This window comes from Sapajus apella, unplaced genomic scaffold (assembly GCF_009761245.1).
Source record: "Sapajus apella isolate SASKATOON/1434 unplaced genomic scaffold, GSC_monkey_1.0 scaffold68, whole genome shotgun sequence".
NCBI lineage: Eukaryota > Metazoa > Chordata > Mammalia > Primates > Cebidae > Sapajus > Sapajus apella.
The window spans coordinates 4,082,121-4,101,421 of record NW_022437008.1 but is presented as its reverse complement, the minus strand read 5'-3'; the positions used below and the strand labels follow the sequence as shown (position 1 = coordinate 4,101,421).

The following is a 19,301-nucleotide window of genomic DNA, read 5'->3' as shown; positions in this document are numbered from 1 at the left end:
GAAACCCCGTCTCTACTAAAACTACAAAAAATTAGCTGGGCATGGTGGCGCATGCCTGTAGTCCCAGCTACTCAGGAGGCTGAGGCAGGAGAATTGCCTGAACCCAGGAGGCGGAGGTTGCGGTGAGCCGAGATCGCGCCATTGCACTCCAGCCTGGGTAGCAAGAGCGAAACTCCGTCTCAAAAAAAAAAAAATGGAAAATAAAAGAAGTGACATCCATAAGACCGTGGAGTTGAAGCTATCAGCCTTTGTCCTCCATGAAAAACAACAATTAGACAGCTATCCACAGACAAAAGTAAGCCTGGGAGAGATCAAGAGTCCAGTTAATAACCTGCAGCAACACAGTAGAGCAAAAACTTAAGAATAACCACATAGGAGGGATTTCTGGGGAGACTGGCACACCTGAGATGTCAGGTAATGACTAGAGACAAGGAAGAAGGATGGGATTTATTAGTGGAAGCTCCACTATGAGTACCATGGTGGTCCCCAGTGGCCGGCTCTGCTGAAGACATCTAGCCTTTGCCACTAGGGATTTCAACAGCCCCTGCAACAGCCACAGACTCCCCACAACTTTCACAATGGAGATCTTCTTTTTTTTTTTTTTTAGGACGGAGGTTTGGTCTTGTTACCCAGGCTGGAGTGCAATGGCGCGATCTCGGCTCACCGCAACCTCCGCCTCCTGGGTTCAGGCAATTCTCCTGCCTCAGCCTCCTGAGTAGCTGGGATTACAGGCACGCGCCACCATGCCCAGCTAATTTTTTGTAGTTTTTTAGTAGAGACGGGGTTTCACCATGTTGACCAGGATGGTCTTGATCTCTGGACCTCGTGATCCACCCGCCTCGGCCTCCCAAAGTGCTGGGATTACAGGCGTGAGCCACCGCGCCCGGCCCGCTAAATTTTTTTCTCACAAAATGATGTGGATGGCCTGCAGCTGCAGGCTTCATCTTCAACATCATCTTATCCTTTCTTAAAATGAGTTATTCATCTGTAAACTGCTTACTTCTTTGGGGCACTGTACTCATAAACTTTTTGTAAGACAACAGTGATATCACCATTCTCCCACACAAACTTCACCATAAATTTGATGTTAGTTCTTGCTTCAGTTTTAGCTGAATTCACGTTGTTTTGATAGGATCTCTCTCTGGTGGGATCTTAGCTCACTGCAACCTCCACCTCTGGGGTTCAAACGATTCTCATGCCTCAGCTCCTGAGTAGCTGGGATTACAGGCATGCGCCATCACACCCGGCTGATTTTTTTGTATTTTTGGTAGAGATGGGGTTTTACCATGTTGGCCAAGGTCGTCTCGATCTCCTCACCTAATGATCTGCCTGCCTCGGCCTTCCAAAGTGCTGGGATTACAGGCATGAGATACCACCCCCGGCCAGGATTTCTGTTCAACCAGACGTCTTATTCTTAGTGTCTTAAACTAGATTATGTTCAGACATGTTAGTACACCATAATGTTAGTGTGAGTTTATTTTGTACAAAACATTTTTGAAATCCATTCTTAGTTTTTTCATAATACGTATTTTCTATGACCTTTTTGAAGACTCTTTATACTTGAGTGGACTTACTGAATTATAGAACTTGGAAATATGTAACTTTGTTACCATTATTATTATTATTGAGATAGAGTCTTGCTCTGTTGCCCAGGCTGGAGTGCAGGAACTTGAGACAGGGCAGCCCTGGCCTGGCGCTCATCCTGTCCAGGTTCTCTGGGGTTTGGGAGAGTGGTGCCAAAGCCCAGCTCCAAGTCTGTTCTGCCAATGCTCATATCTCATCTGCTGGGAGATGTGAGCCCACTGGAGACTGTGCTTGGCAGCCGGAGGCAGCCATCCGAGGCAGGCTGGCTGGCATGGAAGACAGCCCAGACCTCTCACTCTGGCCCCCATCCCCTGGTTTACAGGAACCCAAGGCATGTGTGTGTGGATATGAGAAAGACAGAACTCCATCCATGAGCTCAACCCATGCTTCCCAGCATGGGCCTCTGACCTCCCAGGAAAGAATGTCAGCTGAAACAGTGGTGCCGATCACAATCATATCAGACACTACTGCCCTGGAGCTGTGTGCTACTGCTTCTTGTGGGTCAGTGTAGGAGAACCCTTCTGTCTCTTTTGGAGACGGGTAACAGCACAAAGCTTTTTTTTTTTTCTTACTGAGACAGGGTCTCACTCTGTTGCCCAGGCTGGAGTGCAACGGTCTTAGGTTGGAGTGATGCAGTCTCGGCTCACTGCAATCTCTGCCTCCAGGGTTCATGTGATTCTCCTGCTTCAGCCTCCTAAGTAGTTGGGATCACAGATCTGCTCCACCATGCCCAGCTAGTTTTTGTATTTTAAGTAGAGACAGGGTTTTGTCATGTTGGTCAGGCTGGCCTTGAACTCCTGGCCTCATGCAATCTGCCCACCTCAGCCTCCCAAAGTGCTGGAATTACAGGCATGAGCCAACAGCTGGCCTGTAACCTTATAAAATACTGCTGGACTATTTTCCAAAGTGATTGCAGCCAGTAAACACTACCACCACCAAAGTGTGATTTGCTCCGCATTCTCACCAACACCTGGAATTGTCAAACTTTTTTTTTTTTTTTGAGACAGAGTCAAACTTTTTTTTTTTTTTTTTGAGACAGAGTCTCACTCTGTGGTCCAGGCTGGAGTGCAGTGGTGCGATCTTGGCTCCCTGCAACCTCTGCCTCCTGGGTTCGAGCAATTCTCTGCCTCAGCCTCCCAAGTAACTGAGATTTTAAGCACCCACCACTATGCCCAGCTAATTTTTGTATTTTTAGTAGAGATGAGGTTTCACCATCTTGGCCAGGCTGGTTTTGCACTCCAGACCTCATGATCCACCCGCCTCGGCCTCCCAAAATCCTGAGATTACAGGTGTGAGCCACTGCACCCAACCTGTCAAACTTTTTAATTTTGCCAAACCTATGTAAAATTATATTGTTATCTTGACTTACATTTCCCTGATCCTAAGGATGCTGAAAATCTTTTCATATATCTACTTGCTACATGCATTTCTTCTGTGAAATACCTGTGCATGCCTCCTACCATATTTGCATTGGGTTTGTTATGCTTTCTTTATTGATTTGGAGGATTTTTTAAAAAGTACATTCCTGCTACCAATCTCGGGTAGCCTGTGTTCTATGTGTATCTGCATCAGTTTATACATTGTCTTTTTATTCTCTTTACTATCACTTGATGAACAAAAATTATTATTTTAATATAGTCTGTTTTATCAACCTTTTTTAGTTTTTTTGTTGTTGTTTTTCTTTTTAAGAGATCTTTCTATTCCCACAAAGTGTAAAAAATGATATTTACATTTACTGATATTTTTACCGAAAGTATTAAAATTATGTTTTTAACATTTGAGTCATTAATACACATAGGATTGGTTTTTGTATATGCTGCCGATTCAATTTCTTTTTTCTTTTTCTTTTTTTTGAGATGGAGTCTTGCTTTGTCACCAGACTGGAGTGCAGTGGCATAATCTCATCTCCCTGCAGCCTCAACTTCCCGGGTTCAAGTGATTCTCCTGCCTCAGCCTCCCGAGTAGCTGGGACTACAGGTGTGCACCACCATGCCCAGCTAATTTTTGTATTTTTAGTAGAGACGGGTTTCACCATGTTGGCCAGGATGGTCTCAATTCTCTTAACCTTGTGATCTGCCTGCCTTGGTCTCCCAAAGAGTTGGGATTACAAGCATGAGTCACTTCACTCAGCCTCAAATTTCTTTTATTGTTTTTGGCCTCTCCGTATTTTCTTCCTTTACCTGACAATTTTCATCTGTGTTTTCTTGGACAACTTTCTATTTTGTTAAATTTTCAAATGGATTACTCAAAATACCCTTAGAATTCTTGAGTTTTAAATCTTTCTCATGTTGTTCCATTTTCTTTCTCATGTTGTTTTCTTGTGTCTTCTCTATTTTTCAAAATAGACTTTCTTTTTTTTATTTTAATTTTCATTTTAGTTCTGGGGTACACGTGCAGGATGTACAGGTTTATTACATAGGTAAACATGTATCATGGTGGTTTGCTGCACCTATCAACCCATCACCTAGGTATTAAGCCCAGCATGCATTAGCTATTTTTCCTAAGGCTCTCCCTTTCCCCACCCTATCCCTAGCAGGCCCCAGTGTGTGCTGCACTGGGAAACCAAACAAACTGTGTGACTTGTTTTATTTTAGTGGCCTGGAGCCAAACCCTAAATATCTCTGAGGTATGCCTGTGTTTGTATAATACTATTGTTACGGAAATAAAAGGGTCACAATCTAGACTCCAAGAGAGGGTTCTTGATCTCATGCAGGAAAGAATTCAAGGTGAGTTGTAGACTGCAGTGAGAAGAGATAGTTTATTGAAAGCTACTCCACTAGAGTAGAGTGTCCTCAGAAAGTAAGTGGAGGAACACCCTTTAAGTTTTTCTTATATAGGGATCTTGTCTATGTAAAGACTAAAGCAAGCTGTGCCTACGTTATGGCCTGACATTATGACAAAATTTATTATTCTATCAATTTAAACAAAACTATCCTGGCCAACATGGTGAAACCCCTTCTCTACTAACAATACAAAAATTAGCTGGGCGTGGTGCTGGGTGCCTGTAATCCCAGCTATTTGGGGGGCTGAGGCAGGAGAATTGTTTCAACCTGGGAGGTAGAGGTTGCAGTGAGTCAAGGTTGCACCACTGTACTCCAGCCTTGACAAAAGGATGATTTTCTTTTTAAAAAAAAAAAAAAAAAAAAAAAAAGCAAAAGAATACTATCCTTGACATTTTAGTGTGTAAGTACATCAAGGTATAACTATAATGATCTTGCAAGCATTTATTGTTATGGGTACTGGACATCTGGATTTTCTGTTGTTCTAGGAATTGGTCCTTGAAGGCATCACCAAGCTGCTTCCTTCGCTGTAAACATCTTAGGGACGTGAGTTGTGACTGACAATGAATGTGCCTTGGTAGTCTCAAGATGGAGCTGAACTTAACTCTGGCTCTCCTAGGTTTCTGTTCCCTAACACTATGACCACACCTGCTGTCTTCTCGATATTTCCTTGTAAATGTTTTAAATTCCTTTCTTTCTAAATTAAAATTTTACTATGAAATTTTCACACAAATACTAGGAAGAGACCATTATAATGACTTCTGTCTACTTACCAACCTGCTTCAACATTTATCAACATTTTCATTTGCAATACCATATACCCATTCTCAGTGGAGTTTTTAAAGCTAATATTATTCCCTTCTTTTTTTTTTTTTTTTTTTTTTGAGATGGAGTCTCGTTCTGTTGTCCAGGCTAGAGTGCAGTGGCACAATCTTGGCTCACCACAGCCTCTGCCTCCTGGGTTCAAGGGATTCTTCTGCCTCAGACTTCCGAGTAGCTGGGACTACAGGCATGTGCCACCATGCCTGGCTAATTTTTTGTGTTTTTAGTAGAGATGGGGGTTTCACCATGTTGGCCAGGCTGGTCTTGAACTCCTGACCTCGTGGTCCACCAGCCTCAGCCTTCCAAAGTGCTGGGATTACAGGTGTGACCCACTGCACCTGGCCAAGTCATATTCTTTTTAACAGAATTGCATTACTGACAAAATTAACAGTGATTCTTAGGCCTCTGGTAGAAATGTGTGTTCACTAATGGACTTCATATATGTTTCCTTAGACTATCCTTTAGGAGAAGAAACAGAACCTGAGATTAGCAGAGTCTAATTCTCTAAACATATTTTTAAGCTGAGTCCCAGAGAGAGACGTAACTGGCCTGAAGGCATCCAGCATGCCCACATCAGATTGTAGGTTCAATTCCCTGAAAACAATTTTCCCACCTGCTGGAACTGAACTTATTGGGTAAAGAGCCTGCCACTACTGTCAGGTAGAACTTCCTGTCAGAAGCTGAGCTGTGAGTAATGTTTAGGAGTTCACCAAGTGAAAGGAATTGTATCTTCACAACTCCTCACCCATACCCCTCAAAAAGGAGAATAAGGAGGTGTTACGTGGCTTCAGAATTTCCATAGAGAAGCTAAGGGTCAGAGACTGCACTTAAAGCTTCATTGATATAGTAAGGCGATTGTTATTAATTATATTTTAACTTCAAGGTAAATGAAAATAGTTTTTTTTTAGGTGTAGTCACACGTTGACCATACTAAAGACTATTAGTGTTATTACTATTGCCTACTATAGTTGCACTTGAGGTAGTCAGCATGAAGGATAATGGATATTAATGGGGATTCAAATCTCTATTCACTTTCCCACCCAGCCCTTCAGAAGCGGACGCCTGGACCTCTCCTCCCAACTCTGGTGGTATCTTCCAGGAGATTGTATTAAAACCATCAGACTTCTACCCTATTTCCCAAGGTGGTTTACCTCCGTTCCTGCAGCCTACTACTCCTTCAAATGTCTCTCAGACTTTCACGGTCGTTTCACTCAAGAGATGACTCCCATAGTGACCTGTCCAACTTCTCCTTGAATGGCGTCTCTAAAAAGTGGACTGTACTAATTCTGATTCCTCCTATCATCTGCCTGTGGTTTCTCCCAGGATCCCCTTAACTTGGTGTTTTTTCTCTGGCTCTTCTGTTCCTTGGCGGTTTCTCCCAGCAGGTAATTATTATCCTCAGTGTCCTGTATTCAGAAGCGCAACTTAGCTTTTCTAAATGTAACATACAGCGCCAGACCCCATCTCCAGTAATTTTCTCCTTCAGAATAGAAGCCTAGTCAGACAAGGGTCATATTCCAGCATCCTTACCTGCTTCGCTCTAGGATGCCTGCCCGCGACCAATTCCTCCGCTTTCTGGAACGGCTACGCTCCCAAGATGGCGGCCCACGCCAATAAACACCATAAAGGCGCGGCCATATTCTCTGCCTGACAGCGCCAGATTACGGAAAGTGTGCGCTGTGTCTGCGCCTCGTTGACTGGTGAAACTGGAGTCCGAGTTAATTCAGAGCATGCGCAATATCAATAGCTTACAAAGGGGAGGGGCTAGAAGTCGGACCGGAAGTGGAAGTGGTCCTCTAAGGCTTTTTTGCCGCTGGTGTCAGAATTTTCATGTTCCAATACTGAGAAGTCTTTGAGGTGATTTTGGTTGGTCACGACTGGGGTTTCTGTGGAGCCAGTAACAGGGGGTGCCGAGGTTGCCTGTGTAGTTAGTGATGGTGGTTTCGGGGTTCGGCGATGGGTTTCTGTGGCGTCTGTTGTTGGTTGTGTGACGGATTTCTCGGGTCATTAATGGGGCTCTTTGGGATAAGTGATTGGGGTTTGGTAGTCAGTGATGGGAGTCCGTGGTCAGTGACAGAGCCTGTAGGGTCAGCTATGGTGATCGTTGAGGACTGTAATCAGCTTGATTTCTAACCTGAGTTGAAAGTTCAGCTTATTAATTTTCAGTCTTCTTTAATATAAAAGATCACAAGTTTTGGTAAATCTTTGTATTAAAAATTGTTCAAATCTAAGTGTTTTTTTTTTCTTTGATCCATGAAGTATTTATAAGTTCCTTTTTTAAATTAATTAATTAATTAATTTTGAGACGGAGTTTCGCTCTGTTGCCCAGGCTGGAGTGCAGTGGTGCGATCTCGGCTTACTGCAACCTCCATCTCTCAGGTTCAAGCGTTTCTCCTGCCTCAGCCTCCTAAGTAGCTGGGATTACAGACGCATGCCATCATGCCCAGCTAATTTTTTACTTTTAGTAGAGAGCGGGTTTCACCATGTTGGTCAGGCTAGTCTCGAACTCCTGACCTTGTAATCTGCCTGCCTTGGCCTCCCCAAGTTCTGGGATTACAGGGGTGAGCCACCATGCCCGTCCTCTTTTTTGTTTTAAATATGTCTGGTTAATGCTCAAACTGAAAAAATTGCTTTATGACCTAGTTCGTGGTCAGTTTTCATGAATGTCACATCTATTCATAAAAATGGTGTACAGTGTTCTCTAATTAATTGTATTCTTGTAGATATTAATTAAGCATATATCCAAAAAATATATCTGTCTCCTCACAGATTATTTTGTCTGCTTAATTAGAGAGGAAGGTAAACTACTCACACTGGAAAGGTTATCTGTCCATCTGTCTTTCCTTCTTTTCCTGCTTTATATATGTGAAATTATATTAGGAGCAATTGTGTGAATTTTTAATACATTATACATATAACTAAGTAGCTCAAAATAGAACAATTCAAGCTTCTACCAACAATATATAAAATAACTCATTTTCCCAAATGCTTTTCCTGCAGTGAATATTATTGCATTTTAAACGTTTTTAAAATTTTGAGGGAAAATTATATCTAATTGCTCTGAGGCATTTCCAGTTACGAAAAGTTGGCATCTTTTTGGTTAATTGCCATTTGTTTCCTTTTCTGTGAATTTTCATATCCTTTGTCCAACTCTTTTTTTTTTTTGGCAATATATTTTAACATAAAATTAGGAAATATAATCCAATAAAAAATATACCTGATTTTTCTGCTATAGCGTCTGTGTTTCCTCTCATGTGTAATAAGAGGACACCCACCACAGTGTTATACACACATGTACTTCTAAAATTTATTTTAATATTCTTCGGGATTTAACAAATACACATAATTAAGTGGTCAGTCCTGCTGGCATTTGCCTACTGAATAGTGTATGACGGAGCTCTATTTTGTTTTTTTCCAGGTGGATGGCCAGTTATATCATTGCCATTTATGCAGTGAATGTCTTATGCACACTCAATTGAATACAACTTTTATCACATATATAGATAAATAAATACTGTCTGATATATTTGTTTGACTTGTTTTTCTTACGTTGTTTTTATATTGTTTTAATACCTGATAATGCATGCTAATTGCTTATATTTATTGTATGATGTCTGTGTGCCAGGTAGGTGTTGAGCACTTTACAAGTATTATCGCATTTAATTTTTGTAGCTTTGAGATAAGCATTTTCATCCTCATTTTTGAAACTGAAAGTGAAGAAACAGCCGGGCGTGGTGGCTCACGCCTGTAATCCCAGCACTTTGGGAGACTGAAGTGGGCGGATCATGAGGTCAGCGCATCGAGACCATCCTGGCCAACATGGTGAAACCCCATCTCTACTAAAAATAAAAAATTAGCTGGGTGTGGTGGTGCATGCCTGTAATCCCAGCTACTTGGGAGGTTGAGGCAGGAGAGAATCGCTTGAACTCAGGAGGCGGAGGTTGCAGTGAGACAAGATCGTGCCACAGCACTCCAGCCTGGCGACAGAGCTCTCAAACTCCCAACCTCAGGTGATTCACCCGCCTCGGCCCAACAAAGTGTTGGGATTACAGGTGTGAACAACTGCGCTCTGCCAGGGCTGAGAATTTTTAACAGTGTTTTATTTAACAAGTCCTTCAGGTAACTTGAATGCATATCAGTTTGAGAACCACTGCTTTGGTTTTTAGCTCAGGGACCTGCATCTTGATGTATCCAGGAAGTGTTTATGTGGTGAATGTTAAATGATTGACTATGAGAACATTGTCTTTCCAGGTTTCTCTGGGGAGCCCCGGGGCCAGATCTTCCTCCAGATTCCAGCCTACCTCTTCAGAACAGCTCTGCTTGAGTTCACAGATGACCACTAAACTTCAGGCACCCTAGAGAAAAAGGATTGAGATCCATTGTGGCCATGCCAGCCAGCTGGACTTCACCCCAGGAATCCCCAGCCCTGGCTCTAGAGGATCATGGCAGCTCCTATGAGGTGAGGAGGAGTCCCAGGGGATGGGAATTCAATCCAGGAGTAGATATCTCTGATCTGTCACTAGAACCTCATGACAGAGGGAGGCAGCTAGGCCACAGGAAGCAGCTGGACTCTAGACCTGGTGCTCCTGAAGCAAATCTTGATCTTCCTGTCGAGAATGAGCAACATGTGGGTAATGTCTCCTTGTCTGGAGGCCACCTGTATGACAGTGGAGAGGTGGACTGTCAAGGAAAACTTGTTTATTTTGTCATCACACTACATTGATCTTTGGGCTGTGGATAGATTTTCCTGGTTAGAAGTTACTTTTCTGTGGGATTTTGAAAGTATTTCTCTGTTTCTTCCTAAACTGCCTCCTCCAACACATATATTTTCTTTCTTTTCTTTTTTTTAAAATTTCTGTTTTTCAGATGTTAGTTCTCCATTTTTCCCCCTTTGCTGTTTTCTTTTCTCTGCTGCTCTCTTTTTGGGGAAGCTTTGTCACGTTTGCCTTGCAGCCCTTCTTTTGAGTTTCTCGTTACCACTATCAACATTGTAATTCAATGTTTTAATTTTGAATAACTGTAGTTTGTTTTCAAAATATTCTTTTTGATTAGCATCTTGTTCTTATTTCATGGGTATAATTTTATTTCTTATACCTCTAGAGATACTGTGATAGTGTATTAGGAAACTTCAGTTTTCTGAATAGGGAATATATACACTTCGTACAAAAATAATATCATCGGTAAAATGGGAATAATAGTAAAAAAAAAATTAAAAACAATTAGAAATATATTTAAAGGCAACACACCCTGAAAAGTGTTACAGGAAACAAATTCAGGGGAAAGATGGATTTATGGTTCATCCACCTCTGTTCTCCACCTCTGCTGTGTTTCTCAACATAGATGACCAATTTTATTTCCTTCGATTGCTTAGTTCTGTAAACAAGTAATAACAACTACACTTTTTTATTTCTACTTCACAAAAGGTGCCATAGTAGACTAACTTTTCACACATTGGTTTTTAAACATTTGTTTGGTAAAATACAGATGATGTTATGAATTATGCAGCAGTAGACATTCTTCTCATGTCTTTCCCTTCTGTTGCATGTATAAGTAGTAGTAGAATTTCATTTCAGGGTTTTAGTCATAGGTAATAAGAATCTTAGCTGAATTTCACTGAACCTGTACTTCTGTTCCTGTTGGGTAATTTTATGATTGGGTATCTTAATCATCTTTATCTAGAAGATAGGAAGGGTAGATTGAAGCTAAAGCTCTAATTGGTAAAGGTATAATTGGCAGTCACTTTTCGTAGAATAAGGAGACTTTTATTCACTTTTGTGGTTTGAAGAAGATTCTGATTTTTGTCTGTGTTCAGGTATAATGACAGAATGGTCTTGGTTTTGTCTTCCACCATGGTGGTCAGAGATTGGTCTTGTTTGTTGTTGGTATTTCAAGAGATTGTTTTTGTGTAGTGCCACAGAGAACACCATGAGTTAGTTGGTCCTTGCCAGGCTGTCCTCTAGCAAAACTGAGGCTTAACTGATAGTACCAGACTAACCATCAGCAGTCAGGGGCTGCTTTTATCCTCATTTAAAAATAAAGTAATGAACCAAAAGAAAGCTAGGATGCAATTTAGGAACAGATCAAAAGGAATTTAAGATGAAAATCACTTAAAGGGATGAAGACAATAGTTCATACTTATAAAAGGAATAATATACAAATAATTATAAAAGGTATCAACATTTGTTAACTAATAATGTATCTTTGAACTATATTAAGTAAAAATGAACAGAAATCATTATGTATACCGTTGGTCATTTTAGTACACTACTCTCAAGGCAGACAAAGACTAGAAACCTTTGCCATCATACCGACTCTGTTTTCTAAGAACATTAAATTAGAAATAAAAAGTAAGGCCAGGCAAGGTGGCTCACACCTGTAATCCCAGCACTTTGGGAGGCTGAAGTGGGTGGATCACGAGGGCAGGAGTTCAAGACCAGCCTGGCCAACATAGTGAAACCCCATTTCTACTAAAATAGAAAAAATAAGCCAGGCATGGTGGTGTGCACCTGTAATCCCAGCTACTCTGGAGACTGAGGCAGGAGAATTGCTTGAACCCAGGAGGTGGAGGTTACAGTAAGCTGAGATCACGCCATTGCACTCCAGCCTGGGCGACAGGGTGAGACTCTGTCTCAAAAATAAATAAATAAAAATAAAAAGTAGAAGGCTCTTACACAACATTGCGAATATACTTTATGCCACTGAACTGGTCACTTAAAAATATTAAAATGGCACTGGGCACCGTGGCTAACACTAATACCAGCACTTTGGGAGGCCAAGGCGGGCAGATCACGAGGTCAAGAGATTGAGACCATCCTGACCAACACGGTGAAACTCCGTCTCTACTAAAAACACAAAAATTAGTGAGGTGTAGTGCTGCACACCTGTAATCCCAGCTACTTGGCAGGCTGAGGCAGAAGAATTCCTTGAACCCGGGAGGCGGAGGTTGCAGTGAGCTAAGATGGCGCCACTGCACTCCAGCCTGGTGACAGAGTGAGACTCTGTCTCAAAAAAAAAAAAAAAAATTAAAATGGCAAATTTTATGTTATGTATATTTTTACCACAATTAGAAAACATTTGCATAAAGTAGTACGTTTTAAAGTTTGTGTGGTAGGCTGGGTGTGGTGGGTCATGCCTATACTCCTAGCACTTTGGGAGGCTGAGGTGGGTGGATTGCTTGAGCTCAGGAGTTAGAGATCAGCCTGGGTAGCATGGTGAAACTCCGTCTCTACCAAAAATACAAAAATTAGCTGCGTGTGGTGGTGCTGGCCTGTAGTCCCAGCTACTCGGGAGATGGGGGGATCACTTGAGCCTGGGAAGTGGAGGCTGCAGTGAGCTAAGATCATGCCACTGTATTCCAGTCTGGATGACACAGTGAGACCCTGTCTCAACATAAATAAATAAATAAATAAATAAAGTTTGTGTGCTAAAGCTAACCTGCCGATAGAGGGGAAAAACTACAGATTTAATTGTTTCTTTTTTGGAATCCTGGAAGTTTGGGAGAAAAAAGAAAGACCTAAGTTATGAGTTTGACAGAAACACAAGTTGCTTCTATGTGTAAATGATCAAGAAAAAGGAGTAAATGTCTATATCATCAAAGACTGGGTGGCCGGGAGCATGGTGGCTGATGCCTATAATTCCAACACTTTGGGAGGCCGAGGCGGGTGGATCGCGAAGTCAGGAGATCAAGACCATTCGTCTCTACTAAAAAAAATACAAAAATTAGCTGGGTGTGGTGGTGCGGCTGTAGTCCCAGCTACTCAGGTGGCTGAGGCAGGAGAATCGCTTGAATTCAGGAGGCAGAGGTTGCAGTGGCTGAGATCACGCCACTGCACTCCAGGCTGGGCGACAGAGACAGACTCTGCCTCGAAAAAACACAAAAAGACTGGGCTGGCATTGTGGCTAACACTGTAACCCCAGCACTTTGGGAGGCTGAGGTGGGTGGGTCACCTGAGGCTGAGAGTTCGAGACCAGCCTAGCCAATGTGGCAAAACCTCATCTCTACTAAAAATAAAAAAATTAGTGGAGTGCCACAGTACAGGCCTATAGTTTCAGATACTTGGGAGGGTGAGGCAGGAGAATCGCTTGAACCTGGGAGGTAGAGGTTGCACTGAGTCAAGATCATGCCACTGCATTCCAGCCTGGGCAACAAAGCTAGACTCTGAAAAAAAAAAAAAAGTAACAAAACAGGAGAAATAGTTACTTCCATACCTAAGATTCAAACAATCATGAATAAATATTATATAAAATCATGCAAAAAATATGAAAGTATAAACAAAAGAATAAAGGTCTACAAAAAATAGATATAATTGGTAGGAACAAATGGTTCAAAAGTCCTTGAAGAAATTATTGATTCAGCATTTGCAACACAGTAAAAAATAATGGAAAAGTCATGCAGTTTTATAGTTGATGGTTATGCCAAAGTTTTGGGTAAAAAATAGTATCTAAAATTATTCTCAACCTCGCTTTCGGTTTTTGTTTTATTTTGTTTACAGTGTTAACCTTGATGCCCGAAAGACCTGGAAATTATGAAGATAGATTCAGAAGTCAAATATGTTAACTAACTGCATTGAAGAGTAGAAGAAAACAATAGCCTAGTAGGTTTTCACTCGGACTAGTGAAACAACTGCTGTTTTCTCAGTAACCCACTCCAAAGTCAAAAACTTAAATTGTAAAATATCTCAAAAAACAATAAAAATGTTATCTGTATATCAGACGCTCTGGTATACAGCAAAACTATACTAAAATTATTTAGAAAAATAATTTATCTCATGCAAATGAATTATAATATCTAAATGAAAAAGATGAATTTCTTTTTTTTTTTTGAGTTGGTGTCTCACTCTGTCACCAGGCTGGAGTGCAATGGTGTGATCTTAGCTCACTGCAACCTCCACCTCCGTGGTTCAAGTGATTTTCCTGCCTCAGCCTCCTGAGTAGCTGAGACTACAGGTACATGCTACCATGCCCAACTAATTTTTTTTGTATTTTTTTGGTAGAGACAGGGTTTTACCATGTTGGCCAGGATGATTTCGATCTCTTGAACTCATGATCCACCCACGTCAGACTCCCAAAGTGCTGTGATTACAGGCGTTAGCCACCATACTCAGCAGAAAACGATGAATTTCTAGAATATTAACTACCCCACCAAATCTTTATTACCATTTATCCCATTTTATTTCTAGGTTTTAAGATTTTCATTTTTTAACTTTACTTTTGGCCAGGTGTGGTGGCTCATACTTGTAATTACAGCACTTTGGGAGGCTGAGGCCAGAGGATTGCTTGAGCCCATGAGTTTGAGACTAGCCTGGGCAATATAGTGAGACCCTATTTCTACAACAAGAACCAAAATTAACTGACTGTGGTGGCGGTGCTACTTGGGAGGCTGAGATTGGAGGATTGCTTGAGCCTGGGAGGTCAAGGCTGCAGTGAGCCAGGGCATGGCCACTATATCCAGCCTTGGTGACGGTGAGACCCTGTCTCGAAAACAAAAAACTTTACTTTTTATTTTATTTTATTTTCCTGGTATCAGCAACTACTTCAACAAAGAAAAACTTTACTTTTAATAAGATTAGGATTGCAGCATTGGAGAAATTTACTTTTAAGAGATTATTAAGGGTATTTTTTGTTTGTTTGTTTTGTTTTAGGATTGTCACATAGGCACTTGAAAAGAAATCTGTTCCCAAAATACAGAATTTGCTAGCTTATCAATAAGGTATCTTATATAGCTATGAGGTTTTTATAGTATTCCTCATTTATTTTCAAATTTGTTTTGTGGTATTACTCATGTTTTTCTACTTTGTCTTGTGGAGATGAGAGATATTATTTCAAGTTTTCCACCACAAATGTATTTCTGTCTATATTTTCCTATGGTTTTTTCTAATCCATTTTGATGCTATGTAGTTTGGTACACTGACAGTAACAGCATCTGAAACTGATTTCACACTGGGTCCTTGTTTAATATTTTTCCCCCTAGAATTCAGTCCTATCTAATATTAAGGTGGAGGCTCTTCTTTCCTTTCTGTTGGCAATTCCAGATATGCCTTTGCTCATCTTTTTAATAACATCCTTTGGAGTTCTTGTGCTTTTTTTTTCTGTGGGAAGATGCATTTTATATTATGCTTCTGATGTGGCTATTTCTTTTCTAAATCTTTTACTATATACTCTATATGTTCGCTTTCTTTCTATGTCCCTTCCACGTAATTTGTAAAGTTTGGATTCTGTGTGTGTGTGTGTGTGTGTGTCTGTGTGTGTGTGTGTGATCTTTATAATGTTAACTTCTTGAACCAAATATTCTAATCTACTCTCTAAGACAGTATTTATTAAATTTGTGCTGTGAATAATAGCAGTTCTATACTGCCACTTCAAGGATTCTTTTGTTCATTGGATATTTTTATTAAACTCCTTTTATTTTTATTATTTTTCTTTTTTTGAGACGGAGTTTCGCTCGTTACCCAGGCTGGAGTGCAATGGCGCGATCTCGGCTCACCGCAACCTCTGCCTCCTGGGTTCAGGCAATTCTCCTGCCTCAGCCTCCTGAGTAGCTGGGATTACAGGCACGCACCACCATGCCCAGCTGATTTTTTGTATTTTTAGTAGAGACGGGGTTTCACCATGTTGACCAGGATGGTCTCGATCTCTTGACCTCGTGATCCACCCGCCTCGGCCTCCCAAAGTGCTGGGATTATATAGGCTTGAGCCACCGCGCCCGGCTATTTTTATTATTTTTCTTTAAAAAAATTCTTTATTTCCATCTCATGTTGCTCTCTTGTCTTAATCTGCTCTTTGCCACCTTTTGTGACTTGCAGGGTCTTTTCATTTTCAAAAATTTATATTACTATATTCTTAGTCTGTCATTTTCCATAAGTAGTTCATTGTTTTAGTGAATGTGGAGGATATGATTTATTCTGTTGTATGTCAATTTACTTCTAGTGTATGCCTCTTAATCTCTTTTTTTTTCATTCTTTTACTCATAGTATCTTTGTACATCAGGAGATGTTTATTACTATCTTTGAATGAGGAGATTTCTTCCTGACAAACTGTTTATAAGAAGATCATTTGGTGAGGTGTCAAAACTCCATTCCAGCCTAACATGACATCGCCTTGATTCCCCATTAAATTTTTTGATAACGTGAGTTTTGGGGACTGGGGGTTAAGTGTGTGTAGGGTATGAATACGCAAGTGTATGATGAAGAGAAAATTAGAGCATGTGTATTCTTTTCAGATATATGGGGAACTTTTTTTTTAACCTTTATTTCAAGTTTATGGGTACAAGGACAGGTTTGTTATATAATTTGTATCATGGAGGTTTATTGTAGACTTTCATCACCCAGATATTAAGCCTAGTACCCATTAGTTATTTTTTCTGATCCTTTCCCTCCTTTCACCCTCCACCTTCCAGAAGGCCCCATTGTGTGTTGCTCCCCTCTTTGTGTCTATGTGTTCTCGTTATTTAGCTCCCACTTATAAGTTAGAATATGTGGTATTTGGTTTATGTTCCTGCATTAGTTTGCTAAGGATAATCTCCTCCAGCTCCATCCATGTTCCTGCAAAAGACAGGATCTCATTCCTTTTTATGGCTGCTTAGTATTCCACCGTGTATATATACCATATTTTCTTTATCCAGTTTATCACTGATGGGCATTTAGGTTGATTCCATATCTTTGCTGCAATGAACGTATGTGGGTATGTGTCTTTGTAAGAGAATAATTTATATTCCTTTGTGTATATACCCAATAATAGGATTGCTGGGTCAAACAGTATTTCTGTCTTTAGGTCTTTGAGGAATTGCCACACTGTCTTCCACAATGCCTGAACTAATTTATACTCTCACCAATAGTGTATAAGCATTTCTTTTAAGAAATGACAATGATGTAAGCCTCATAAACAGAATCAACACACATCACAAAGAAACAAATTGTAATCTCTGAACACGATTAAATGAAGAAATAAAAAAAAAAAAAGGTAGCTTTTAAGAATCATGCTTTTAGGCTAGGCATGGTGGCTTATGCCTGTAATCCCCCCACTTTGGGAGGCTGGGACGGGCAGATCACCTGAGGTCAGGTGTTCAAGACCAGCCTGGCCAACATTGTGAAACCTCATTTTAACTAAAAATAGAAAAATTAGCCAGGCGTGGTGGTGGGCACCTGTAGTTCCAGCTACTCCGGAGGCTGAGGCAGGAGAATCGCTTGAACCTGGGAGGCAGGGGTTGCAGTAAGCCAAGACTGCGCCACTGCACTCCAGCCTGGGTGACAGAGCGAGAATCCGTCTCAAGAAAAAAAAAAAGAATCAAGCTTTCAGATATTAATGATCGCTTGTATCTTTAATACATTTTGCTCTTGTAACCCTGGCTGTAGTGCAGTGGCATGATCTCTGCTCACTGCAGCCTCTGCCTCCTGGGTTCAAGTGATTCTCCTGCCTCGGCCTCCTGAGTAACTGAGACTGCAGGCATGCACCACAATGCCTGGCTAATTTTTTTTTGTTTTTAGTAGAGACAGGGTTTCACCATGCTGTCCAGGGTGGTCTTGAACTCTTGACCTCAAGTGATCTGCCCGCCTTGTCCTCCCAAAGTGCTGGGATTACAGGCATGAGTCACCACACCTGGCCTGCATATGACTTCTGAATCTCCATGCCATAGTAGCTGTCTGTCCCAGCTGCCTAGAATACATCCCCATATATATCCTGTCACCGAAACCTCAATATATATAGAATTTAAATAATTTGTTCTTGTCTTCTTTCCCCAGCCTCTTTCTCTAGTCCTTAAATCTATCTGTGGCACCAGAATCTACATGGTGGCACCAACATCTACATAGTGGCACAAAACTGACAACTAAGAATTATTTCTGAATTCCTCTCACCTTTCCATTCAGTGTCAGTGCATTTCTTTTTTTTTTTTCTGAGATAGAGTTTTGCTCATGTTGTCCAGGCTGGAGTGCAATGGCATGATCTCAGCTCACCGCAACCTCCGTCTACTGGGTTCAAGTGATTCTCCTGCCTCAGCCTCCTGAGTAGCTGGGATTACAGGCATACACTACCACACCTGGCTAATTTTGTAATTTTTTTTTTTTTTTTTAGTAGAGACGGGGTTTCTTCCTGTTGGTCAGGCTGGTCTCGAACTCCCGACCTCAGGTATTCCACTGTCTTCAGCCTCCCAAAGTGCCGGGATTACAGATGTGAGCCACTGCACCTGGCCAGTGTACTTCCTTAATAATACCACTTCCTGTCTGCAATCCTGTTAACTTTGGCCTTACTTTAGGTTGGTAAGTACGGTTGACCCATGAACAACATAGAGATTAGGGGTGTCAACCCTGGCACTGAGGAAAATCTTCATATAACTTTGACTCTCCCAAAGCTTACCTACTAATAATAGCTTATTATTGACCAAGAGCCTTACTGATAACATGTAACAGTTAAATTAAAACCTAGATTTTAATAGATTAATAGATTAAAATCTATTTTACCATTATATGTATTATATATGTTCTTAGAATAAAGCTAGAGGAAAAAATATTAAGCAAATCAAAAGGAGGATATTTATATTTAATATTCATTAAGTGAAAGTGGATCATCATAAAGGTCTTTATCCTTGTCTTCATCACACTGAGCAAACTGAGGAGGAGGAGGAGGAAAAGGAAGGTTTGGTTTTGCTGGCTCAGGTGGCAGAGATGGAAGACGTGGAGAAGGTGGATGGGGAGGCAGGAGAGACATGCACACTAGGTGTTAACTCTTATTGAAAAAAATTCATGTGTATGTGGACTTGCGTAGTTCAAACCTGTGTTGTTTAGGGTCAACTGCAATGTATATTCTCTCTCAATTGTGCAGTGAGTCTCTGATCATCCAGTCTTGCCCATTCCCATATGTTATGTATGTTCTGAAAATAATCTTTTGGCCGGGTGCGGTGGCTCACGCCTGTAATCCCAGCACTTTGGGAGGCCGAGGCGGGTGGATCACGAGGTCAAGAGATCAAGACCATCCTGGTCAACATAGTGAAACCCCGTCTCTACTAAAAATACAAAAAATCAGCTGGGCATGGTGGCGCATGCCTGTAATCCCAGCTACTCAGGAGGCTGAGGCAGGAGAATTGCCTGAACCCAGGAGGCAGAGGTTGCGGTGAGCCGAGAT

The 19,301-nt window shown here is 41.2% G+C and overlaps 1 protein-coding gene across 4 annotated transcripts in view; it reads left to right on the top strand.

The window, feature by feature from the left end:
• ZNF585A (zinc finger protein 585A) overlaps window positions 1–19,301 on the top strand; it is a 43,262-nt gene that overhangs the window by 12,031 nt on the left and 11,930 nt on the right. For 2 of the 4 annotated variants that reach the window (XM_032248951.1, XM_032248948.1), the window contains exons 1-2: window positions 6,925–7,043; window positions 9,438–9,645. The exons of 1 other annotated variant lie outside the window; for it this stretch is intronic. In XM_032248951.1, the coding sequence (XP_032104842.1) occupies window positions 9,574–9,645 (72 nt within the window). In that variant the 5' untranslated portion in view covers window positions 6,925–7,043; window positions 9,438–9,573. Of the gene's footprint in view, window positions 1–6,924; window positions 7,044–9,437; window positions 9,646–13,678; window positions 13,781–19,301 lie in introns of those variants that run through there. One more of the 4 variants, XM_032248950.1, reaches the window with a different exon arrangement.